At 38.3% G+C, this 24,538-nt stretch overlaps 1 protein-coding gene across 1 annotated transcript in view; it reads right to left on the reverse strand.

The window, feature by feature from the left end:
* The window catches only part of SPAG17 (sperm associated antigen 17), a 152,140-nt gene that overhangs the window by 45,995 nt on the left and 81,607 nt on the right, over window positions 1-24,538 (reverse strand). Inside the window, exons 16-24 of the mRNA XM_006919822.1 lie at window positions 23,796-23,857; window positions 23,105-23,218; window positions 17,370-17,524; window positions 11,451-11,632; window positions 9,798-9,895; window positions 5,430-5,669; window positions 4,307-4,418; window positions 2,068-2,226; window positions 765-878 (exon numbers count right to left, since the gene is read on the reverse strand). Coding sequence (XP_006919884.1) covers window positions 765-878; window positions 2,068-2,226; window positions 4,307-4,418; window positions 5,430-5,669; window positions 9,798-9,895; window positions 11,451-11,632; window positions 17,370-17,524; window positions 23,105-23,218; window positions 23,796-23,857 — 1,236 coding nt within the window. The remainder of the gene's footprint in view (window positions 1-764; window positions 879-2,067; window positions 2,227-4,306; window positions 4,419-5,429; window positions 5,670-9,797; window positions 9,896-11,450; window positions 11,633-17,369; window positions 17,525-23,104; window positions 23,219-23,795; window positions 23,858-24,538) is intronic.

The raw sequence follows: 24,538 nt of genomic DNA on the forward strand, positions 1-24,538 counted from the left end.
GCTGTACTTATATGATGGTTCTTACTGTCTAGCATTCCCTTTTCTAGCTGCTCCGCAGAAGTGGAACTACATGGTAAGGCAGGAAATTGGAGCACCATCGGATTGTCTTGTGATTTTGTAAAGCTTTCTTCTTCTTCTTTTTTAATCTGTCGCGGTTAGGTCCCTGTAAAATGCATGGGAACCCGCAAGATTTCCTAATTAGTTCTTAGTAAAGACATATTATTTTGTGGTTTGGAAAGAAATAGCCTCCAGTTGGAGAATTTGTTTATTAAAAGTGGGGTAAAAAAATCCTTCTCGACGTCCAATGAATTGCTCCTTTAAGACTCATGTTCTGAAGCACACTGAGCAGTTCTATGATGACAAGATTCATAAAAATGGCATTCTCTAGAAGACCTAGAGGATTCCTTGGCAAATCGTGTTTTGGCACAAACTAACAGACTTATTTTCATGGGCTAGTTAACAAAGATAACTGAATTTTATGAGTGTGTGTGTGTGTGTGTGTGTGTGTAATCTGATATGAACATGTGATTATGAGATTATATATGATACTGTTTTGAAGCCCTGTTATTTTCTACGTATGAAAGGTTATATTTGTACATGTATGTACACACATGCATATCTGCGTACACACACTCACATATATTCCCCCTCTTCGGGAAATGAGGGACATTAAATCAGAACATATTTATCAACAAGTGAGCAGCCTGAGGATGGGCAGACACCCTTGGCCATGGGACACTTAGCCTTTCTGTTGTGTATTTCACCTGGTGCCATTCCACTTGATCCATAGTAACTTATTGAGAGGCAGATTCCATTTTCCAGGGTGGCAGAAAAAGATCCAAACTTGCTGACAGCTTTATTCTTGGGATTTGTTATTCCTGAAAAATAAAATGGAATCAAGGATATATTTCCATTTTATTAAAAGGAAATGTAAGCAAAATTCAGTACAAAGTGGGAATCACCTAAATATATAAAAATATAATATGATTAAGTAAATTATGATATATGTGTATATACCAATGAATTAATATGAAATCATTTTAAAAGCTTGTTTTCAAAGAATTTTGAATGAATAATAAAATGCTCATGATGATAAAGTAAGAAAGAAACACATTGTGAATAGTGGTTATTGCTGGAATGGCAGAATTATTGGTGACTGTTATCTTCTTTAAATATTCCTGTACTTCCCAATGTTTTCTAATAAACCATATATTTTTATATCACAAAACAAAGAAAAATAATTTTAAAATTTCTATTTTAAGTTCTGGGGTATATTCGAACTTGTCAAACATTGTGTTCTTATCTCGAGTTTGGAAAATACTATGACCACAATTAATTTATTAGCAAGATCAGTGATTGATCTTATTACTAATCTGAGTCTAAAACACTTTATGAATTAACTTATCTCTTTTTTCAGGTATAGCCCACGTCATGTCGCAAGAAGCAATTAACATCCCCAGAGGCTGTGGCCTGGAGATGTTAAATGGTGTTGTCAGGAAGTTTCATGGTATGTAATCAGTGGACATCCACTTGGAAGTCTCATCTACAAGCAGGCAAGAGACTCTCGGATTTTTCTCTTGTCCTTGAAACTTAAGAAATTTGATACTACAGGGAGAACTAGGTAATAAAGACAGTAAAGAAAGAAACCCCATCATTTGCAATGGATATTGGAGGGAATCAATTAATGAGGGCCTGGATCCTGGAGACCGCACTTGGTACAAATGCATAAAATAAAATTTAGGCCAGAATGGACATTGCAAACTCAGTGTTGCTACATAACGGTAGTGAGGCTGGATAGACTCTATATGACAACTGGAATCAAGAGCTGGGTGCCTAGAGGGGACAAAATCAAGTAAGTGGCCCACTATAGATGTGCTACACATACAATGATATACACAGTACATAGGGGAAAACGTATATAAGCAGAATGGCAAAAACACTTCAGTTGCCATCTGGAACAATTACCCATGCTAAGTGCAAGGAATGCACGTGTGTTTCCACTGGGTGGATGCGTCGGACACCTCGCTGAAGTGTTAACCCCACCACTACGGGGATGCTGCTGCTTACCCTTTGCAAGGCTTTGTTCTTCTGGACTTTCTTCTTTCTCGTCTTCTGAAGAATAACTCTCTTCTTTATTTTCCCTTTTTACAATTTCCTTAGGGTCTTTTAAATGAATTATAAAATTGTGTTTGTCCTTTTTCACTTTCATTTTGATAAACGTTGAGCCTGGAGAAGAATCATGGGATAGAAGATGGGATGGTCATGATGCTCCGTTAAGCTCCTCGACAAGTCATCTCAACCACGCAGCACAGAACTCGAGCCAGGGAAATACCTAGGGCTGTAACCGTCTTTATAAAGACACCTAAAGGAGTGAAGTGAGGGTGCAATTCCAGGAAGGAAAGGCAGGTGGACCAGAGAGATGACTGTAGCTGTTATGCTCACATCTCAAACCAAATTGCAGGAGAGAGGATCAGTTAGCTGAGGCGAACGCCTACCCATGCTCGACTTTATGATCAATCACGTGAGACAGTTAGTGTGAAAGGGTTTTACGACTTAGAAAGAAAGAGTTACATACACATCAGTTACAGTAGTTACACTGTTAGTAAAAACGGGAAGAATTTTCCTAACAATACATTCTCTCCTCTAGTGTTCTGACTCGCTTTTGTCTCTCTCCCAGCATTTTCCGTCTTTTTTAAATCCAGTGTTTTCAAGTTTGATTGAACTATCATCTCTCAAAATTGATAGGTTTAGGATAAAAATACTGTATTTATTATGAATCATCTGAAACTTTCATATGTTGTATGTATATGCAAATCTTGATAAGAGTTTGGGTCCGGTGCTTTTCTCTAATATGTAATTGCACACTATACCCAGGGATGACAGTCAAATGTTAAATACTATCGCATATGATAATATAAATATGTACTTACATGTTAATAAAAATCTCATTTGTGGTTTAGGTAAACAAACCTTCTACAATAAAACAGTCTGGCATTTGCTATATTGTACCACAAACCATTCTTTAAATAACATAAATAATTTGCAGGCCTTTTGATTTTAAAAATCACTGGAGTGACGCTTTGTTTGATGGTGGCAGTTACTACTAATGACGCTTCCACTTGAGTCATGATTTCATATAGAGAAGGGCATCTAACTCTTGCAATGATTTCCTCATTTAATGATTTCCTCATTTAATGATTTCCTCATTTAATGATTTCCTCATTAAATCGATAGTTATTGGATGACAAGAAAGAAAGAAAGAAAGAAAGAAAGAAAGAAAGAGAGAGAGAGAAAAGAAAGAAAGAAAGAAAGAAAGAAAGAAAGAGAGAGAGAGAAAAGAAAGAAAGAAAGAAAGAAAGAAAGAAAGAGAAAGAAAGAAAGAAAGAGAGAGAAAGAGAGAGAGAGAGAAAAGAAAGAAAGAAAAGAAGGAAGGAAAAGATTGAGAGAGAAGAGAGGATTGGGGAAGGACAGGGAGTAGAAGGGGGCTGGTGTCACAGGCAGAGTGCAGGGGTGGGAGATTCACGCTGTCCCTTGCGGGGTGCATAATCTTGTGTATGTTAAACAGGGTCCTGCTCACATTCCCACGAAGTGACCTCCTCACAGCTCTCAGGGTCGAGGCCCCCCACGAGACAACAAGCTGTCAAATGAAGCCCAGGTCCTCACACCCAGCCGAGGGATCTTTTTTAAAGCACAGTGGAAAGATAAGCCCTGCAAGATGGCTCTGATAGGATCCCTGAGGACAGCTCTACTCTTTCTTTGGAATAATTAAGCATTTCCTCTAGGGGTTTTCCAGGCCCCATCCTCCTCAGCTCACCTGCAAGACCCCTCTCCCACTTAAAGACTTCCCAGGCCAGAGGCACTTTCGCTATAGCTAAAATAACTGGATACTGGCGTCAGGACCCCAAGCTCTGTGCTCCGGGAACCAGACCAGACGTATTTGCTCTAAACTCACAGTATGGGTTTGGCTTCTGGGATAGCACTATGTGCTGTAATTAATGTTATTAACTATTTGCTTCTTGCAGTTACTATGATACTATTTCCCAATGGTATAAAGATATTTTAATATTTTAACATCGAGAACACTTGTATTCGTGTGCCCCAGCCAACCTCTCAGTTGGCCTGTGCCTTGCGGAGTCTATTGTAACAAAAGAATGCGAAGTCTGCAAATGCTGAGCGTGGCACAGACACGACTTGCAGCGGGCACATCACCACTCCCTCCTGTCACACTCGGGAGAACAAAGGCTCGACATGCTCTCAAACGGGTTAACATCTTCCAAGCCTTTAACCAGCCACGTTCGAAATGTACCTTTTTCAAACGTTGTCTTTTCTACTTCAATCTGCCCTCCATCCGAAGGATATAGGTAACAATTTGTTCCTGAGATTTGGATGGGTATATTTCCCATATTGTATCCAAGAAACTAGAAGAGAAAACATCACACCTTGAGTGTGGAGCTGCAACTGACGAAAACCAGCTCATCTGTGTGAGCCCATCAGTTACCATGAGCTTACTTTCTGCTACATGATTTGTCACTGGCGGACTCAGAGACCAGTGTCCCTATCATCTTTAGCAGCTCCTGTCATGCTCCGGTGATGCGCAGAATTAAAGGGGGTCCATGATTTTAAGCTCTGTTCACTGGCGCACGCTCTCAACCCAGTGCGCACACGGCGTTGGGCTCGTGCCGGAGCAACGCAGGAAGAAATCGATTTCTCTTCCGCTGGCTGCTCATTTTCTACAGTGAACTGATACATCAAGCAGTATCGACACTTTACACTTTGGGAGGTCATATGTTAAAGACTTTTTTTTTTTATCGAGTATTGCTAAGAGAGCTCCAAGCGATTCCGACACATGCTAAACTTGAGAACAACTTGGCTTTGGGTATAGCAGCTGAAAGGGATAAGGGCTGTTATGTTTCTTTCCATTTCTTCCCCATTAGGTTTTACGCACACAACTGCTTTGGGGAGAGACTGGCAAAGGGAAGGCTTTACAAAAGCATACAGACAAAACCCAGGGGACAGACAAGCAACTGAATGCACTCAGCAAGTCCTGTCATCCCAGACAGAGAAAGCCAACCTTTGAGTCCACTTTGACTTATCACAGTTACTTATTTATATGAACCTATAAATGCTTTTGTGTCAAATTTCCGCTTTTACTGTCCTTCCTTAGTAACCTAGCTTCCTGGCACACGGGAAGATTTGGCCCGGGGGCATTCCTCTCTTGGTGACTGGATACAAAGAAGTAGTAGGTGTCAGAGGGTGGAACACAGGTCCGAGATAGTCTATGCTGAAGAAAGCCCTAGGCCTTCGCTGATGGCAGTGAAGACTGGGAACCTACTGTTTCCCAAAAGGCTGTTTCCCCCCCACACCTCTTTTTTTTCTCTCCAAAACAATTATTAAAGACTCAGTAAAGCTTCTTAAAAAGCTGACTTTACCGGGCAAACCCTCTTGGGTTCTGGCTGCCGGATGAGCTCCGCTGGTTCTTCTGGGATCTTTGCTTGCTCTTCTTTCAATTTTTCCTTGGAAACAGATTTTTTCTTCATAGTCTTAATCTCTGCTTTGTCTATATTCTCCCTGCCTTTCTTTTTACCACCTTCTTTACTCTTCTTTTCTGCTTTTTTTTCTTCCTTTAAGCGTTCCTCTTCTGCTAACCGATCTTGTTCTTCTTTCCATGCCTGTAAACACATTTTAAAAATGTAACGGGATTTTGAAACAAATTACATCCCCTTAAGGTCCATTTTGGAGAATACTTAATATAATTTTTGTGAGTAGTATCTGACCAATCAAAATACTGAACTGGAAGCCTTGGAGACATCCTCGAGTCCCCTTCCCTCCCCCAACTTCTGTAAACTAAACCCTGACCATTCTCTGAGAGCTCTCTCCACTTCAGCTTCTTCTCTCACTCTCTGCTGTAATTTTCTTTAGTCTGAGTCTTTTTATCTTTGGCCTGAACTATCGCATCAGCCTCTTCGCTGGTCTCCCCGCCTCTTAGACTTTTCAACATTAGTTCAATCCCCAACTTAGGTCCTAAACATGGTTAATCAGCAATTTGGTAGACTAGATGTCCAAAGCAGTATTCTTGGCATAAATCATGAATACATTGTAACAACAAATAAAAACTATCCATCAATTATGGGTAAAATATAAAAATCATCATTGCAAGGCACAGCAGGACCAGCAGGCAGGTAAAGGCTATGAGAAAGCACTAACTCAGTGAGGGCGATGAGCACTGAAGACGGCAGGAATGATACCGGCAAAGGCTGTGGATACTGAAATTATCAAATAGGAAATATAAAAGTAAGTATTTTAACATGTAAAATGAAGTCAAGTCGCCATCCAAAGTGTAAGTGTGAGTAAGAAACAAGAGAGCATCAAAAACTGAAATTCCTCCCGGAAAAAGTGCTTTTGAAAAGGCAGTTTTGAAGCGATAATGGCTGAGACATGTCCAGAGCTGATGAAAGACACTAGTTCTAACATTCAGAGAGGCCAAGAAAACAAAAGCAGAAAGGAACAGCAGTGAGCTGCACCCAGCTCATATTGACTTGAAAGAGTTTATTTTTGTATTTTTAGGAATTTTGAGACCGGTTAACCACAGCTGTTGTTAAAAATTAAATCACATAAATGCGCAATTAAATAACATATTAAAACAAAGGCAATAAATATTCAAAACTTACCACTTTCCTAATTATTATTATTTTTTAAATTTTATTTTATCAGTTTCAAGTATACAGTACATTGGTTAGACATTTATGTAGTTTATAAAACGATCCCCCTAATTGCTCTTTCTCTCCTCTGGCTCTTCACCTAATTCTTTTGTTACATTTCACTATTTATTTGCTCTTGAGGTATGTCAATTCTATCTGTATCGTAGAAATATAACGGTGGTGCTGCTGTATGTTGCTCCCAGTTCCCTACTCAGTGACCTCACATTGGAAGTTTGAAATCAGCCACGTGGGAGTATTCACACTACAGAGATCCGCAAGTGCTACAAAGCGGGGACTGACTGTTAATTGTCTTGACTTAAGAAAGTGATGGAGAAAACATTACTGCTACAGATTAAATTGAAAAGTGTGGCATGTTTGGAGCTGTTACATTGTCATTAGCACAAAAAGTTGAGGAAATATTTTTCCAGTACTTAAAACTATTACCTGATTCAGCAAAGAAGCTCCTCCTGTCACTGATGAATGAGTGAGATACGTCCCTTTGTTGTTCACTTTTGCCTTACTTGTTTATGTTAACGAAAATACCAATCGGCATTTATATTGGAACTACACTTGTGTGTCAATTGTAATCATAGGTTGGCTAAGGATAAAAAAGCTTAGTAAAAATCAATGACAGCGTTCTATAAGAATCAACTGGATAAATGGAATTTATAATAGTACTGTATATGTTTTATTATTTGTAAATTATCTGCGATACATACTATATATCAATAAAATTTAGAATAAACATATATATATACATACATTTTTTCCTAGAGAGCTACTGCTAAACATTTATCAGAACAACACTGAATGTTTTAAAAGCAGCCAGAGAAAAAAGATAATCTGTCTATAAGAGAATGACAAATTAGTTTGACAATCAATTTATTAACGACTATAATGTCAGCCTGGAAAATACGGAACAACATCTTGAGAGTACTAAGAAGATATGAAAAATTCAACCAAGAATTTTATACATGAAAACTATGTTTAATGAATAAGAGTAAAATGAAGCCATTTTTCAGATAATTAAAACCTGAGGTTTAATAGCAATGACCCCCACACTAATGGAAGTTCTAAAAGAATAAAGTATGAGAAGAAATGCTCACCAAAACAAATGATAAGCATGGGCTAAATTTCAATAATGCTGACTATATAAACCAATGACAATGATAATGTGTAACTCATGGGAACAAGAAAAATCAAGATAAAACAAACATAATTTGGGAGAGGAGAAACAAATTTTAAATAATTTTAATAGTTCCTTGTATTGTTCTGGAAGGAAGTAAAGATATTTTATTAAGTTTAGACTTCATCAAATTATGTATACAAGTCGAATTTCTAGAGCGACCACTCGTAGAATAGAAATAGAGTGTATAAATTCTAAACTTTTCCTATCAAAGGCCAGACGGTATATATTTTAGACTTTCTGAGTCAAGAGGCAAAAAATCACGTGCTAGTAAAATGACAGTCCATCTAGGTGAATAAAAAGTAAGACCCTTACATTATTCTATAAAAAATGAATTTCACACAGATTTGATATCTGACTATAAAAAGTGTATCTCTGAAAATATTCTGAGAGAGTGCAGGAAAATTAATGTGAAATCTCAAGGTGAATCAACTTGATGGAACCCAAAAAACATAAAAGCCCTGAAACCATGAGAAGCGACAGATTTTTAAAAACTTTTTATAAGCTATAACTTCCATTCAAAAAGAGCACAAATCCTCAGGGAAAAGCAGAAGAAATTACCACCAGGCAAACATTCCTGTTACCAGCACCAAGTCAAGAAACAGACTGTCTCCAGCTCCCAAAAGCCCTGCCTCACGCCTCTTCCCAACCGCCAGCCACTCCCGCTGCCCCCCACACCACCACGATCCTGAATTTGTAATGCTTTCGCTTAGCTTTGCCTGCTTTTAAACCTTACGTAAATAAAATCGTACGTAATGTATGTATTCTTTTAACTCTTTTTTGCTTAACATGATGCTTGTGAGATTCATTTCATAGTTCTGGGTGCAGCTATAGGTCATTCACTTCCAGAGCTACATAGTATTTCATCATACGATTTCATCAGGAAATCACACCAGATATTCTACTGATGAATATTTGCACTGTTTCTGGTTTGGGAGAGTTGAAAATAATGCTGTGAGAACAATTTGTCCATGTGTCTTGGTGGACAGGCAGGCGTTTCTATTAGGTACATACTTCGGAGTAGAATTGTTAGGCTAAAGAGAAATTGTTTGCTTAACTCCAGTGGATACTCCAGTGGATACTCCAGTGGATACTGGAGTTAAGCAGACGATTTCTCTTTAGCCTCACATTGTCCATTTTTCCAAAGTGGAAGTGTCAATTTACACTTCAACAAGCAGTGTAAGAATTCACTTTACTTCATACATTTGGCCAAAATTTGGCATTGTGTCTTTTAACTTTTAGCAAGAAATGATTGATTTGACTACATAAAAGTTAAATCTTTCTGCACAAATAGAAACATAAATGGTAGTTATTAATGAGGTAATTATTTAATAAGTTATGATATAGCCAAATTATAAACCAACATATTGCTATGCAAATAAGTTAGATCTCTAGATACTGTCTGGAAGTGATATTCATATATATTGCTAGGGAAAAAAAGCATGTGGAAAGTGAAGAAAAACAAATCTAAATCAAAACCAAATAGATGATAATCTTCTTTATAAATGTGCATGCATGTTTATACGAACAGAGAAAATACCAAATTGTTAATATTTCTTACTTCAGGGGCTTTGGAAAGCCAGGGCAGTAAAAGCATAAATTACTTTTGTAATAAAAAATTCCAATTAAAAACAAACACCTGCCACAGAAGCAGAAAGTAATACCAAACATGAACAAGGCAGTGCCCTGGATCCGCCTTATTTTAAAAATGAATGGCACAGCTTCCATTCCTTAAAGGCTTGTCATCCGGTAGAGGAGACAGCTTGGTGGGGACGCTATCCTTTCATTGCAGATTCAATTATTTCTGAGAGTTTAGCAAAAAGATCGTTTCCTGTTACACCGCACAAACGCTTTATCCCACAGTATTTCTGCATTCCCGATGGATCAGCGTCATCTGTCTTTCCTTGGATTACCTTGAGAGAGCCTTCTAAAATGAAAGGGATTTTTTCCTTCTCTTTCTCTTTTTCTTTTTCCGCATCTGCTATCTCCGTTTTGCTCATTCCTTTGTTACCTATAACCAGAGAGAATTAAAGTTCTTAGCAATTCTCTAAAACGAAGTTTCATAGGAGAACCAAATGTCCAGGTTGTAGGGATCTCAAAGGCTCTAAGTTCAACCCCCCAATTCCTTCACCTCTGAATTCTCTCTCGCCACCGCCAGAGTGGGTGTTTGAGGTGGAGCTGAGCTCCTTCAGGTAGGAAAAGCTTACGGTCAGTAGAGGCAGCGTATTCGATTCTCGGCATGTTAAGACTTTGAAGCTTTTACTGATCTGGACTCTCTCCCTAGAGCTTTCACCTAATCAATCCTGGTTTAACCCCTTCGACCATATAGAACAAATCTACCTTCCCCTTCCATATTAAAGCCCTGCTCTGGCCATCGCAGAGTCGTTCTGTTTTGGATTTACATCTCTCCTGACTTGTGAGGCCGCAAACTGAATGTAATACCGACTGGGTGTATTTCAATCCCAAATTGACCAGTTTCTGGATCTCCTCAACCACCCAGCTAGTTAGCAAGCTTTGGGTTCTGTTCAGAGGCAGAATAAGGACAAGGCAGTCAACCCACAATTTTTTCCTGCTGGACACGATCGTGTGAGGGAGGCCCTGCTTCTCTTTTTTCTAGTCTCATCCATTATCCCAGGTATCGGTGCTCTCCTGCTGAGCCTCCACGAGGAGGAAGGCCTAGCTGATGGGCAGATGACGCTGTAAGCCATTAATGTGGACGGCCAATGATTCATCATAGACCTTGTTTTCTAAGTTCTATTTGAGAATCAAGCCAAGCACAAATTCCTTTGGTAATGGATGAGGTGCAAAAACGGTGGAAATTATACAGCTTTGCTTCTTTATGAGAAATCACTCTCAATTTTTGCTATTAGAAATAATGAATGTTATTAACATGGAGTTTTCTCTTTGCACAAATTCAATGAAATATTCTTATTTTCTGGACCAATTATCTCATCGTTTCATTTTTTTAAATCAAGTGTCTTTCCTCTCTTAGTCACCCTCTTCTCCCTTCCCCTGACAGCATCAAAACCATGGAAATTAACAGAAACAAAGATATGTATTGATCCAACATTCTGTCAAGTCCTAGCACAGGCCCTGAAAAATCCCTTTTCCCTTTATTTTTAGATTCCTACCCCCAGTTAGTCTTGGGGCTCTTCCGTTTGCTCTTCTATGAAAGACTTGTTTTAACCTCACTTTTAGAATCTATAATTATTCTAATGGAGACATACTGACTCCAAATTTACTTCATATATTGTCAACAAATCTTAAAATAGCTGAATTTGCCAATCCTATCAAAATAAAGGTATCTGTCATGTCCCTAACATCATATTTGATCTGCACAATAGATTGAATCTTCCAGATCTGGCAAGGAGGTAGGGTCATTGCCCCATTCAGGCACGCTCTCATCGTATCTGGAACACAGCTATTCCATGTTTTAGAGACAGTGAAGTGTCACAGGAATTTTGTGGGCAACTCTTTTTAATCCTGGAACATTCACAATCCTGATTTAATTAAGAAATAAAAGAATGTCTTTGGACTTTATGTATAAAGTATAACAGCTTGCTTACTTTTAGATTTTTTAACAGAAAAAATTTTGCTAGAAGAAACAATTTTGGCAGTAGCAGCATATTTCAATTCCAGCTCAGCCTTGGTCTTAGCGATTTCCTCGGCCATTTTGGATTCCTGATATATAGCTTCTTCTTTTATGATCCAGTCTTGAATGGATTTTGTAACAAGTTCCAAATAATTCCTTATAAAACCAAGAAGAGCAGATGGCAACATTAGTTAAAGTCAATGAATGCTTAAGACATTGACTGTGCAAATGAACTTTTCCAAACGAACTGATCCTAAATTGTCCATTTGACAAATGTAATCGATTCAGGTCTGTCTAGATATATTTTGTACGAAGTAGTCAAATACAAATATCCAGTGAGCATATGAGAAACGTGCAACTTCATTCACAATTAGAGACATGTAAATTTAAAAACGATATATATTTCTACCAGAGTCCAGGATTAAAATGTTTGATAATACCGAGAGTTGATGACAGTTTAGAGAAAGGGTCTCTCTCCAGACTGTGAATTCTATGGTGCAATCTCTTTGTAGGACAATTTTATAGCACAATAGAAACTCAGTTTTAATTGACTGCCAGCTAAATGATTCACTGGATTAACTGAAACACTCCAGTCTTGCTATAAAATTGGCCCTGTGAATACCCATGTCCTAAATACTATGCCCTAAGCTGCTCCTGCACTTATGCTCACATTAGTGAGTTTTTAATTACCAGGAGTCAGTCATATTTGCTCCCAAATCCATTCATTCTATCAATACTGATTATTGTAATTATTTTAAACTAAATGTTACATATACTTATACCATATGAATGTCCAAAGAGAGTTGTTTCTTAGAAAATAAGTTTAAATATTTAGGTTTGACAATAAAGATTAGTTATTGTCGAATTGTGCGAAAGTGAGGCCTAAAGTTTCGGAAAAAATAAAGCTATTTGGATTCTATACCTATATTGCTTCACAATTTTAATTCTTGATCCCTTTTAGAGAAATAAAATGAAAATTGTAAACGATGAATTATCAGTACTCATCATTATCATTTAGAAGGTAGAAGACACCTCAGAGTCAACATGTCCCGAAACTCACTCCTCATCTTCCAGCCTAAACTGACCATCGGAGCCCTGAGCTTTTCATCTCGGCTGATGGCAAGTCCACACTTCCATTTGAAAAGGATGTTATCCTTTACTAGTCTTCTTTTCTCATACTCCTTATCCAATCTGTCAGAAAATCCAAATTATTTTTTTAAAACACATATTGAAAATATATTCACAATCCGACTCCTTCTGACTTCCTGCACTGCTGTCTTCCAGGTCTCAGCCGCTGATGCCGCCTGCTAGGATGGCGGCAGCCGTCTTCCAGCGGGTCTCCCTGTTCCTGCCTTTGACCCCCCGTCGTCTATTCTCAGCACAGCAGCTAGAGAGATCCTCTTCATTCTAAAATCAGGCCGTGTCTCTCTTCTGCTCAGAACCTTTCGATTCTTCTACATGTCAACCAAAACCCAGAATTCTTACTACTGATCAATGATAGGGGAACACAGGCTCATATATCCAGCCAAATCAGTATTTAAATGAGATAAGAAAGTAAAGAATATTTCGGCACGCAGTGAGTTATGAAGTTGGCCACCCACAGACACTTTTTGAAAGAGTTACTCACAAATGTGTTCCAGCTGCATGAAATAAGAAATCCAAGAAAGAAGACAACATGGAATATGAGGAAAAGGGTTGAGGAAAAAAAAAAAGTGAAATTTATAATCAAATGTAAAAAACTATGCTACTTATTTGTGATTAAAAATATTATTTTACAACTGGAAACAAAATTTCGAGATAATTTTGGAATGGGAAGTAGATTTTTTGGTAGTAACTGAAACTATGTTAAAAATTTTAACATTTTCTGCAAAATAGTATTAATACTGATGAACTCCAGTTATGATAGAAAAATATTTAAATATATGATTTAAAAGGATAAGTGTAATCTCTTGAAAAATATGCATAGAATGTATGACTTAAAAAAATTACATACTAAGAGTGAACTAAGAAAATTCGATCTAATGACAGGAAGAGATTCATCCTAAAATAGAAATATATTTATAAAATTAAATGGTAAGAATGAGGCCAAACACATTATGAATAAAAATTAAAATGAACAGATTAAATTCTTTAAAATTTAAAGTTCTTTAATACTATTATAATTATAATTAAAATCTTTTAAGATACAGCTCTCAGAGTAGCTGAAAAAATTCAAGCTGATATTCGAGGTACATAAACAAATTGAAATGATGCAGAAAAATAAAATGGTGGCAGATGGCTGACCAGGAAGCCAGGAGAAGAATGGGTCCTTGATAACTTTTGTGAATAGCTACACTACCCCTGAGACACTGTCCAACTCTAGATTTCTTGCTACAGGAGAAAAATAATCCCCTTATTAGTTTAAGAACTGTAGTCGACTTTCCTTTAATATAGTGACATGTAAAATGATTGAGAAAATTATATCAGTAAATTCTTATATTAAAAATCCAACAAATATTAATATAAAACATGGTTAAATTCAAAATGAAAGCATTAAAAAGAACACAGATGAATGATTTTCATGTTGATAAAAGTTACAATCCACTAAAGAAGGATGCTCCTAAAAACAGTGTCAAAAATAAATTTACACATACGCACATACACACACAGTACACATGCAGAAGTAACAGAAAGGAGAAACAGGCAAAGCCAGAATCATACAGACAGACATTGATACATTTCTCTTAGAAATGGACATTTATCATGAGAATAATTTTATTCAGATAGACTGGAAAATCTAGATGTCATGCATGATCCCATAGAAAAATATAAATTACCAAAAGTAATCGAGTAACTAGAGAACTTGAATAGAGGATTAACTTTAGAGCTGAAAAGGCTATAAACAACGTATTCTTCATCCTTTCACACTACCATCTCTCCACTAGGCCAAGCCATCTGGCACCTAGAAAGCCGCTAACTCTGAAAGGCTTTCCACGTGAAGTGTTCTTACCCATTACAAAATAACATACTGTGTATATCGTGGAAGGTACTGTATGTGTGAGCAAGGGGTTGGCAACAGGACCTTGAAAAATGACCTTGTAATCCGACTTTTGACGATATTTTCTGTTTTTTTTGACAACTACAGAGTTAAGACAAATGTGGAAAGTTCTGACTGCCTTGTGGGCTGTGACACCCAGAATCTGTGGGCATGAACCTTTATGAGGTAGCTGAGAGCTGGCATGTAGGTCTTGGTGGGAGACTGAGGCTGTGGCTTGTCTGGGTGAAGGAGGGCCACACAGCACCTTGGTGCTCATCTTCAGCAGCCATGCCCAGCCAGTGTGGGTGAGGGAAGCAGGAGATGCGGGTACTGGGGCAGCTGCTGGGCCTCCCGATGAGAGGAACGTGCTGGTCATGCTGTATTTCCTGCCCTGTATTCTTTCAGAAAGCTAAGTAAACACAGATAGGGGTTAAAGCCTATCGCATTGCGCGAGTTTGGTTCTTAACTTGAACCCACAACCATCATGTGCTGGAGAATCAGGACATAAAAAACATATATAATTATCAATATATTCCATGAGGTTAGCATAACACTGATACATCTCTGATACATTTTTACACATTTGGGAGAATATTACAAAAATCCCTGAGAAGTAAATAATGGAACACATCTTATAAAACAGATTACTGAGAGACAGAAATTGTATAAATATAAATAACTTATTTATTTTATTAAGTTATCAAGTCTAGGTAATAAGTCAACTTATTATGCTGGGTTTTATTACTGAATTTGTGATACCTGAAGCAATGCACTGCTAACGTTTTCACTCGGGTGAGGAGTGGAAAGAGGTACGGGCTTCCTTTGCCGAAGCTGTGGGTGTGCATAACACAGCCCAGGGTTTGTTTTTTCTAGGTACTCTGTAGTTTTGGTTTCTATCATCAATACTATCTTTTCCTTTTTTAAACATCACATTTTCCAATTATTTGTGTTGCACAAATGTGCAATTAAAAATATGGTTTCCAACTAATTTCTCTCATTAGTTCATATTTTAATAGATTATTTTGGGATATTCCTGTATGGATAATAACCTCAACTGTCAATAACGAAATTTTCCTCTCTTCCTTTTCAATTCTTATACCTTTAATGTACTTTTATTAATTTATTTGCTGCTTTCAATCTTAATTAAATGTCATGTAGAATTGATGATAGTGGTTATCTGGTCTTGTTTCTGATTTTACAGAGCATGCTTGTAACATTTACCATTAATAACGATGTTTACATCTCAACAATTTCAAAGGCATTCAGAAGACAATTGGATGATTTTCTTCAATGTGCTGAAAAGAATTTAGCTGTCAGTCAGGAGCTATATCCTGAGCAATACTGTCTTTCATGAACAAGGTTAAAATGCAGACATTTGAAGTAAATAAAACTGATTTTATTACCAAAGATCTTCACTATAAGAACTTTTAAAGCCCTTACTTTAACAAGAAAGGAAAATAAAATGCTAAACAAGTTACACAAACACAGTCTGTAAAAACAAGTAATAATAATAATACTGTCTAAATGCAGCAATTTACTAAAAAGATAACATAACGAACAAATTATATTTTCACAGGGACACGAGGTTGGTTAAACAGTAGAATGCCTATTAATGAAATTTCACACTTCCACAGATAAAAGAAAAAAACACCTAATGATGCAGAAAAATCATCTGATGTAATTTAACAATCATTTATGATTAAGAACTCACAGCAAACTTGTAACAGGAGAAACATTTTTAACCTCACAAGGGGTACTGACATCAATCCTACAGCAAAAAAAAAATTTAACAGCTAAATATTAAAAACCTGGAACAACACAAGGATGCCTTCTCAAAATTATATTGGAAGTCCTAGTCAGCAAAAGAGATTTGAAAATAAATGAAAAGTAAAATTGTTGGCAATAAAAAAACAAAACATAGAAACACACTGATGTAATAGTTCAATATTTTAGCTTGGTACACCTTTTCTGTGCCTTAATTAAAAAAACAATTTTATGACTTTAGAATGTGAGTTCTTGTGTGTGTGTGTGTGTGTGTGTGTGTGTGTGCGTGCACAACCAGTTTCCCCAATTATTCTGTAAGTCCATTCTCTATACCTTTCTGTATTTCTTACGACTAAAACAATGTTATACAAATTATAAATACTGGATACACCAGTATTGAAAAAATAATGAAATGCCCTCATTATTAATGAAAAGAGAGAGCAAAGTTTTAAGATAGTAAAAGAATAACAAAGGAGCTCAGAAGAAAGAAAAATCACTGATTGCAGAGATCTCATTTGCTGAGACCAGGCCACTGTGCTGATATGTCTGTCACTCAGTTGCTCCACCTTTGGGTCTTTCCCAGAGCAACATCCTAGAAGGGTCACGGGCTGTGTCCCACCCCAGGCCACTTGGCTCCTGCCCACCACAAACCTTGAGAGCTTGGGTTTGGGGGATTAGGAGACCGAGCCAAACATATCCCTCTCCAAACTCAGGCATCTTCTTCATGCCTCAGTTTCCCGCCTCCCAGTGATTAGCCAGGTTGGACCACCAGGCCTGGTTAGTGGCATTCAGAATGTCACGTTTCGTTGTTCCTACATGAAATCCTTCAGAGGCGATTTTATTGGAATCTAAACAAATCAAATGTAAGGTAATAACACTTCCACTAGACTCGGTGGGTGCAGGACGATGGCTGTCTTCTTCAGTGACACAGCTTCAGTGCTTAACACAGTGCCTGGCACGGTTCAGACACTCAACTCGGCGAGCTGAACTGAATCGATAGCGCCACATGAATGTACTCATGGAGCTGAACTACCTAGCTGAGGCTAAGGAACCAAAAGCGAAGTGACTAAGTAACTAGCAAGCTCGCTACACTAAGATAACTAAGTTGGTTACCTGAATCCAACATTGGAGTGAAGAGCAATGTTCCAATATTCACAATGCAGACGCTGGCTATTCATTGGGTTATGAAAGACTAACAGCAAAGAGTTGTCTTGGGTGTGGTAATAAGAATCGATACACTTGTACTGCTGGTTAGCTTCTTGAAGAACCTGAAAATCGAAATAATCGCAGTGTTGTGTCTTTGTTTCCCCAAGGGAAGGGTCTCTCGCTAGAGCATTTCTCTGTCCCCTGCTCTTCCTCCCCTTGTCCCCACACTGTTAGCCAAGATGAGAGCATTTCAGCAACTCAAAGAAAAACAACTACTAGCCTCCAGGCATAGAGGCATTTACTCAGGTGCTTTCCATTAAGGCTAGGAGATAATAATTAAGGCAAACAGTTACTGATTTAAATTTTCCATGTTTTCATGTAGATCATCTCATTTTATCATCATTTAAAGCTCCAGATAAATAGGTACAACTGTTTTTCCCGTTTCAAAATATTAAAACCCTCATTTTCGGCATAAACGGGGGCGGAGAGAAGATAAGAGATTTGCCCAAGGACTCAGAGTTCATAAGTTCTGGTGCCCGGGCTCACAGCTTCTTTGGACTCTAAATGCCACCATTCGCACTCCATGGAGCACTCTCTGCTACACCAGGCTGTTTCAGAGGAACGAGTGAGCCGTCTTCCTGATACGTACTGTTTCTACGTGACTTCTAACCCTGGCCTTTTCCAAAGCATTCTGCCCACAGCATGCAGTAACGGCCACCGAGAGGGGCATCATGGGCAGCTCGTTGTCCTGTTTTCTTTTCATGCCAATCAACATGAGGAATTATGTCCACAGGAAAATAAATTAGACAGCTGTGGCTTTTTGTTTTTGTTTTCATTTTCAAAATCAATCTAGCTTTCAGTTGTCTACTGCTTAGATGATCTGAAGGCGTGGAATCGCATATTATGTTAGGAAAGGCCTGTTTTACTTTTGCTTTCAATCGTACAGTGGTAGCATAACCAAAATAATATTTATTTCTCCAATATAGTCCCTTGTATGAGCGTCTTTATGGAGTGGAATTTAAACTTTTACATCTGTTCTTCGAGAATCAATACAAGAAACATACTTGATGTTTTTTTGCATTAAGAAAAAATTTCTTTTTGTAGGGCACTATCCATTGCTTTACTTTGAAAGGCAATTTCCTTTCAGATTTTAAGTCCCCAAAACAAATAGTATATTTACTTGTGATGAACGTGTACCCTTCCTTCTAGTAAAGGGCTCTGCAATCTTTGTGTTTTCACATTTGCTTTGGCTGCCATGATATATGGCACTAAGTTTCTCAGAGCTACAGTTGCTCTCAATGTTTTACAAGTTTTCATAGTATATCTTTCTTCTCCTTTTTCACACCTTAGTGTTTACCTATTATTCTGATTAATATTGTTGGTCTCATTAATGAGTTAGTTAATTCTTTCATTAAAAATAAACACCTACTATGTGTCAGGCACTGTGTAGGTACCAGGAAAACAAATATGAGTAAGGTAGATAAGATATTCCTTTAAAATCAGATTGAAATTTGTATAGATCATTCTGGAATTCAGAGAGGCGGCATGAGATGACGAGACTGAGGGGACATCTGATGGGCAGAGAATGGAGTGAAGCGGGGCAAGAACGGAAGTGGGTTGCCAATTAGGAGGGTACTGCAGCAGGACGACAGGTAGTAGTTGGAATAAAGTAGCAACAGTGGAGATGGTGAGAGCTTGAGGGTGTATTTTGAGGTATACCCCTCGAAACTTGATGATGGATCAGACGTGCGGGACGAAGGAACAGCTGAAATAAAGGATGGCCCACTGTCAATAAAGGTTTGATGGTGACATTTTCTGAGATGGATGAGGGGAGAAACATGCTTACGAGCTTCATGTGGGGCTATAAATTTGAGACGCCTATGCAAAATTCAAGTGGAATTTGGAGTTATACTAGTGTGGAGCTCGTGAGAGAGATAATTTGCAGATAAAACTTTAGGAGTCATTAGCATTAGGTCATCTATAATAAATAAAGCCATTAAAATAATGTTTATAGAAGAGAGGAGATGGTTCAGAGCTAGGACTTGAGGGACTCGATCTGCAGACGTTTTGTGAAGAAGAATTCCACGAAATTCCAAATGGAGCACTGAGGACAAATACAGCATGGTGTCCTCGAAACCAAGAGAGAAGGATGTTTCACGAGGAAGTGACCCCCTCTGTGATGCTGTTAAAAGGTTAAGGAAGATAAAGATACGTGTCTATTAGATTTGGCAAGACAATTATTGGTGCCCTTGAAAAGTGCAGCTTCATAGAGTGGTGAGGACAGAGCCCAACCGAAATAAAATAAGGTCTGAAATAAACCTCCAGTTAAAGATGGAAGATTCAATACATGCACTCCCTAACACTTTACAGAAAAAAAAAGAAACAAAAACAAAAAAGAAAACCAGTAAAATTATTGGTTTTTAATATAACAAAGTTGAAGTCCACAGGAGAGGAGACAAAGGCAAGAAGATTTAGTGATAAGTGATTTAGCGGAACATAGAAAGCCAAATCCTTGGGTTAATTTTAGCAACCTTATTTGTGTACAGAAATGCAGAAAGGTTCAGAAAATGGCAGTACTAGGTACCTCTGAGAGTGAGGCAAAAGTGACATTGAATAATAGGAAGATAACTCAAGTCTTTTTAAGAAGCGTTTAAGGCCTCCGGAAGCCCTTGATGGGTGGCCGCCCATCTCCCACCAAAGCAACAGAAGGGAGGATTATCACCTTCAGAAGGTGACGCAGTGGATTCTGGGAAGAGGGATCTTTGGCACCGCCGAGGGAGACATATGCTAAGGGAAAAAAGGCGATTGTGTAAAAGTCTAATTCGGCATTGTCCAATAGAAATATAAAGTGAGCCACAACTGTGAGCCGCATGTGTAACTTAAAAGTTTATAGTAGACATTTAAAAATGTTATTATTTCAATACATAATCAATATAAGAATTATTGATGATATACACTACCCTTTTCATATTAAGTCTTTGAAATCTGGTGTGCATAGCACTCACATAGCTCCATATCAGTTTGGACTAGTGACACTCCACGTACTCAGACCAGTGGCTGCCACACGGGACAATGCAGCTCTGGGGGCTGCACAGTAAGAAGCCTGACTGCCTTCCCGCCATCGCTCAGTTCCCAAAGTCCTGACAGGCCAGCTACGTCTGTCAGACAGGAGATTATAGATTTTTTTCTGGAGCTCTAAATGGCCCAAGAGTACAGACCTAATTAATATGCCAACATTGGTGTGTCTCCCAAGGATACCATCCAGCCAAATCACCCAGTAACAGAGTCCAGTTACGGACAATGCCCGGCTCCCGAATCCACTGAGTCATGAAGCACCTCTTAGTATTCTTAGTGTCCCTTATTAATATGAACAAAGAGGCAGATATCTTTAGATATTGTTCTCCGATATGAAAAATGGAGACAAAAAAAATCTCCCTCTCCCCCCACCAAAAAAAACTAACTTGGGGAAAAAGAGACAATGCACGGAGAAAACACTAAGACTTCAAAGGGATTTAATATCCTCCTAGCTATAAGATAAGATATGGTAGCAGGGAATGTGAACAGGATGCTATAAAAAGGTAATTTGAAATTATAAATAGAACTTTAGAAAATTAAAATGATGAAACAGAAAAGAGTCGACAGAAGAATTAGATGGAAGCCTGAGCCACATCTCCAGAACAAAAAGACGAAGTATTGGAGTCTAGGAGGGCAGTTCGGTCCAGGAAGACCAACACCAGAATAATAGTATCTCCAGAAAGAAAGAACAGAAAAAATTAAGGGGATGAAATTGTCAAAGAAATGATTATAGAACACTTTCCAGGATCTAAAGACAGGAATTTGGGTTTTACTGGGCTCACCAGCATAGTACTCAGAAATAGGGCCACGCCGAAGGCTACCACCAGGAAATCTAGACCACAGGAATCAGAATTTCATTATTTTCATCAAGGAAAATCTGGGAAGCTGGACTAGTAAGAAATGCCTTCAAAATTCTGAGGGAAAATGCTTTTTAACTTAGTGGTTTATAAAAGTAAAACTGTCATCCAAATGTAAGGGTAGAATTAGGATGTTTCAAACGTCCAGTGCCTCAGTAGTTTACCTCAGTAGTTTATCTTGATTCAGGAATCGATGGGAGGAGGTGTCCCCTACTAACAGGACATAACCTGAGAGTGGGGAAGACATGAGATTCAGGAAACAGAGCCTCCGACTGGAAAGAGGCGAAGCATGTGGCCAGGATCACAGTAAAGGGCGGGCCGGGACCACAGCTGTGCAGCAGGCCTGGGGGCAAGCGGGAGCTCAGAGCACATGGGGGAGAGAGCCAGACAATAAAACCGACAGAACACTTGTTAGGTCTAAAGGTATTAAGAGGAGATTTGCTCTTTAGTAGAGAGTTTGGGGGTGAGCAATGATAAATGCATGATAAACAAATTAAAAAAATGGGAAAACGAAGTCCGAGAAAAATAGAAATTGTGTCAAAAAAGAAAATGTAATATACAACACAGTTTGGCTGTGAATAACATTTATACAATTGAAATAAAGTAAATATTGAATACAGATCTAACTGAACTAAATGATCTAGGATTAAATGATCTAGTTAACAGGGTCGGGGAATGGCAAGGAAAAGTGCTAGTGTCAGTATAAGAGTGTATGAGTGTGCACGTGTGTGTGTGTGTCTGTGTGTGTGTGCGCACGTGTGCGTGTTTGACGGGGGTGGGCAGAGTCTCCTTGTCTCGAGAAGGAGTCAATCGATGATGATGCTCAAAAACAAACCTAAACAAAATATACTTGTTATTTAGAGATAACTGAGATTAAGTAACAAGAGAAACAGGTAAATGGCTTGAGGATCTGTACCTCTGGGAACTTAGGCATGGGGTGGAAGGGAGCTGCTGTTTTTCATAAGACTCTACAGAACTTTCTAGCTTTAAAAATATGTGGATGTAAAACTCTGATAAAAGTAACATTGAAATTAAAAAGAAAAAAGAGTACAGGTTTTTGCATAAAATGCAAATGAAAAGAGTTAGTTTTCGGGTTACTTGTTATTTTTGCATAGTGCCCAGGAGCATAAATTCTGGGGCCAGATTTTTTGAGTTCATATCCTGACCAGCTTCTCTCACTGACCAGCCAGGTGACGTTGGACAAGTTGCTTTTGGTCAAAGTGCCTTGTTAAATCATTTCCTATTTAAATAGTTTCTACTTCATAGAATTATTGAGAGGATTAAATGAACTAAAATACATATTTAATCATTGCCTAGCATATGGTAGGTGCTCCATAAATGTTAGCTCTTTTTTTAAAATTTATTTTTAAAATGTTAGCTCTTGTAGTTTCCATTGACCTATTAATTGCATCAGAAAATACTTTGAAACATAGTAAAAACTGAACAGAACTGACAGGCAATATGGGAAAAAAATGAGGCTGCTCCCCAAAAAGGCCTTATTATTTTTTTCTCAAGAAAATATGTGCAGCAGTCATGCACATTTTTCTTTTCTCTTAAAAGATTTTATAAAAACATCCTTTTGGAAAGTACATTTTAAACTATTTTGGAGGTTCCCGGGGCACGAGCAGCTCGATCTGGGAATAAACTCATTTTATAGCCGAAGTAAATGGGATTATTGATCTGAATTAGATCTGAGAGTGACCCAGGAGTGAACTGTTCTAAGTCGCACCTTGACACCCCGGACCCCTCCAGCTCACAGCCCAGTGCTACCTGCAGCAAGACTTTTGGCTTAAAATGCTCAGTAAAGCTCCAGTCCGTCAGGCTGCGTTGCTGCGTTTTCTTTATGTCCTCTAACTCTGCTTCCACAGTCATCTTCTTGGGTTTCTAAAAAATCACAGGAATACAGTTTCAGCTTTAATTTGTGTAAGTTCCAAATGGAACCTTCCATCAACTAGCCGGCATGCACTCCATCTAATTGGGGAAATCTGCATATGTATAAATCCATATGGCAACATTTTAGGGGAAGCGCTGCCAGAAAGAGTATGCCTTTGACTTTTTTTTTTTTTTATGGGCAACATAATCTAAATATTTTTATTGTTAGGTTATACTCTTCTGAGTCCTGTTAGCAATTATAGGCAGGTTTTTCTGAACTCACTTCAAGACAGTATTAGTTCTACATGGCTGTATGGTCAGCAGGTGTTTGTGAGGTTGCCAAGCCACATTGTCTAGAGAGGAGCATGGAGCTTGGAAGTTTTGCTTAACCCAGCTAGTGAAATTAACTCCTTTCTCTCCAGTTGGAGCTGGCCTGGGGATGTCTGAATAATCCCTTGCCTTCTCTGGCATCTGCATTCTCCTGCTAAGCATCTTTTACTATTTTTTTTTTTAACATTTCTTATTCTGGGTCACGGTTTTCTCCTATCATCTTACTTGCATCTACATTTTTAGGAAAATAATTTCTTACCTTTTCAAGAGGATCAGCCTCTGTGACTGCTTCATCTTTGATCTCGTTACCCGTGGTCTGCTCTGTAAATCAAAGACACCAACATCCAGTTGCGTTTGGGCTTTGTTCTTGCCTCTGGCAGTGCTGTGCCTGTTTGTTGCCCATATGATCTGTGTTTCGGTGCTGAAAAGGTAATTCCTGAAAGGCAAGTTTCATGCCTCCAAAAAAGGTGTTTGTGTCAATAATTCTACACTGTTGTCCACTTAGAAAAGTTATACTAAACCCTTTGGAAAGAACCCAGCTTCCTACATGATACATTCCTAAATCCTATCAGATATTCTGCCTTCGGACTGTCTCTCTCACTTCTTACAATGTACCTTTACCTTTACAAGTTGTAAATATTTACTGATTAAACTATATCAGCTGCTTAGTATACACTGTTTGTCTTGTCATGCTGGCTACTATCACAACCCACTTCTGTGGGTTCTATCTTGTGAGTGGCAGACTAGGTCAGGGACAGACTAGGTCCGGGGCCGGAGATGTATGAAAAGAACTACCAGATAAATGCACCTCCTCTTAGAAAATGATACTATTTCACCATCCTGTGGAGCTCTTCTTCCATTCGCTAATCACTCGTTCGTGTAAAAGCCATTTAATGAGCATCTGTAGGTTTACAGATGGAGTTTAACAAAAGTTAGTTACACGAATAACTGAATGGGTGGCTGGACTCCACAGTGCCATATCGTGGACCAGTATGAGTCATG

This window comes from Pteropus alecto, unplaced genomic scaffold, assembly GCF_000325575.1.
Source record: "Pteropus alecto unplaced genomic scaffold, ASM32557v1 scaffold106, whole genome shotgun sequence".
Taxonomy (NCBI): Eukaryota; Metazoa; Chordata; class Mammalia; order Chiroptera; family Pteropodidae; genus Pteropus; species Pteropus alecto.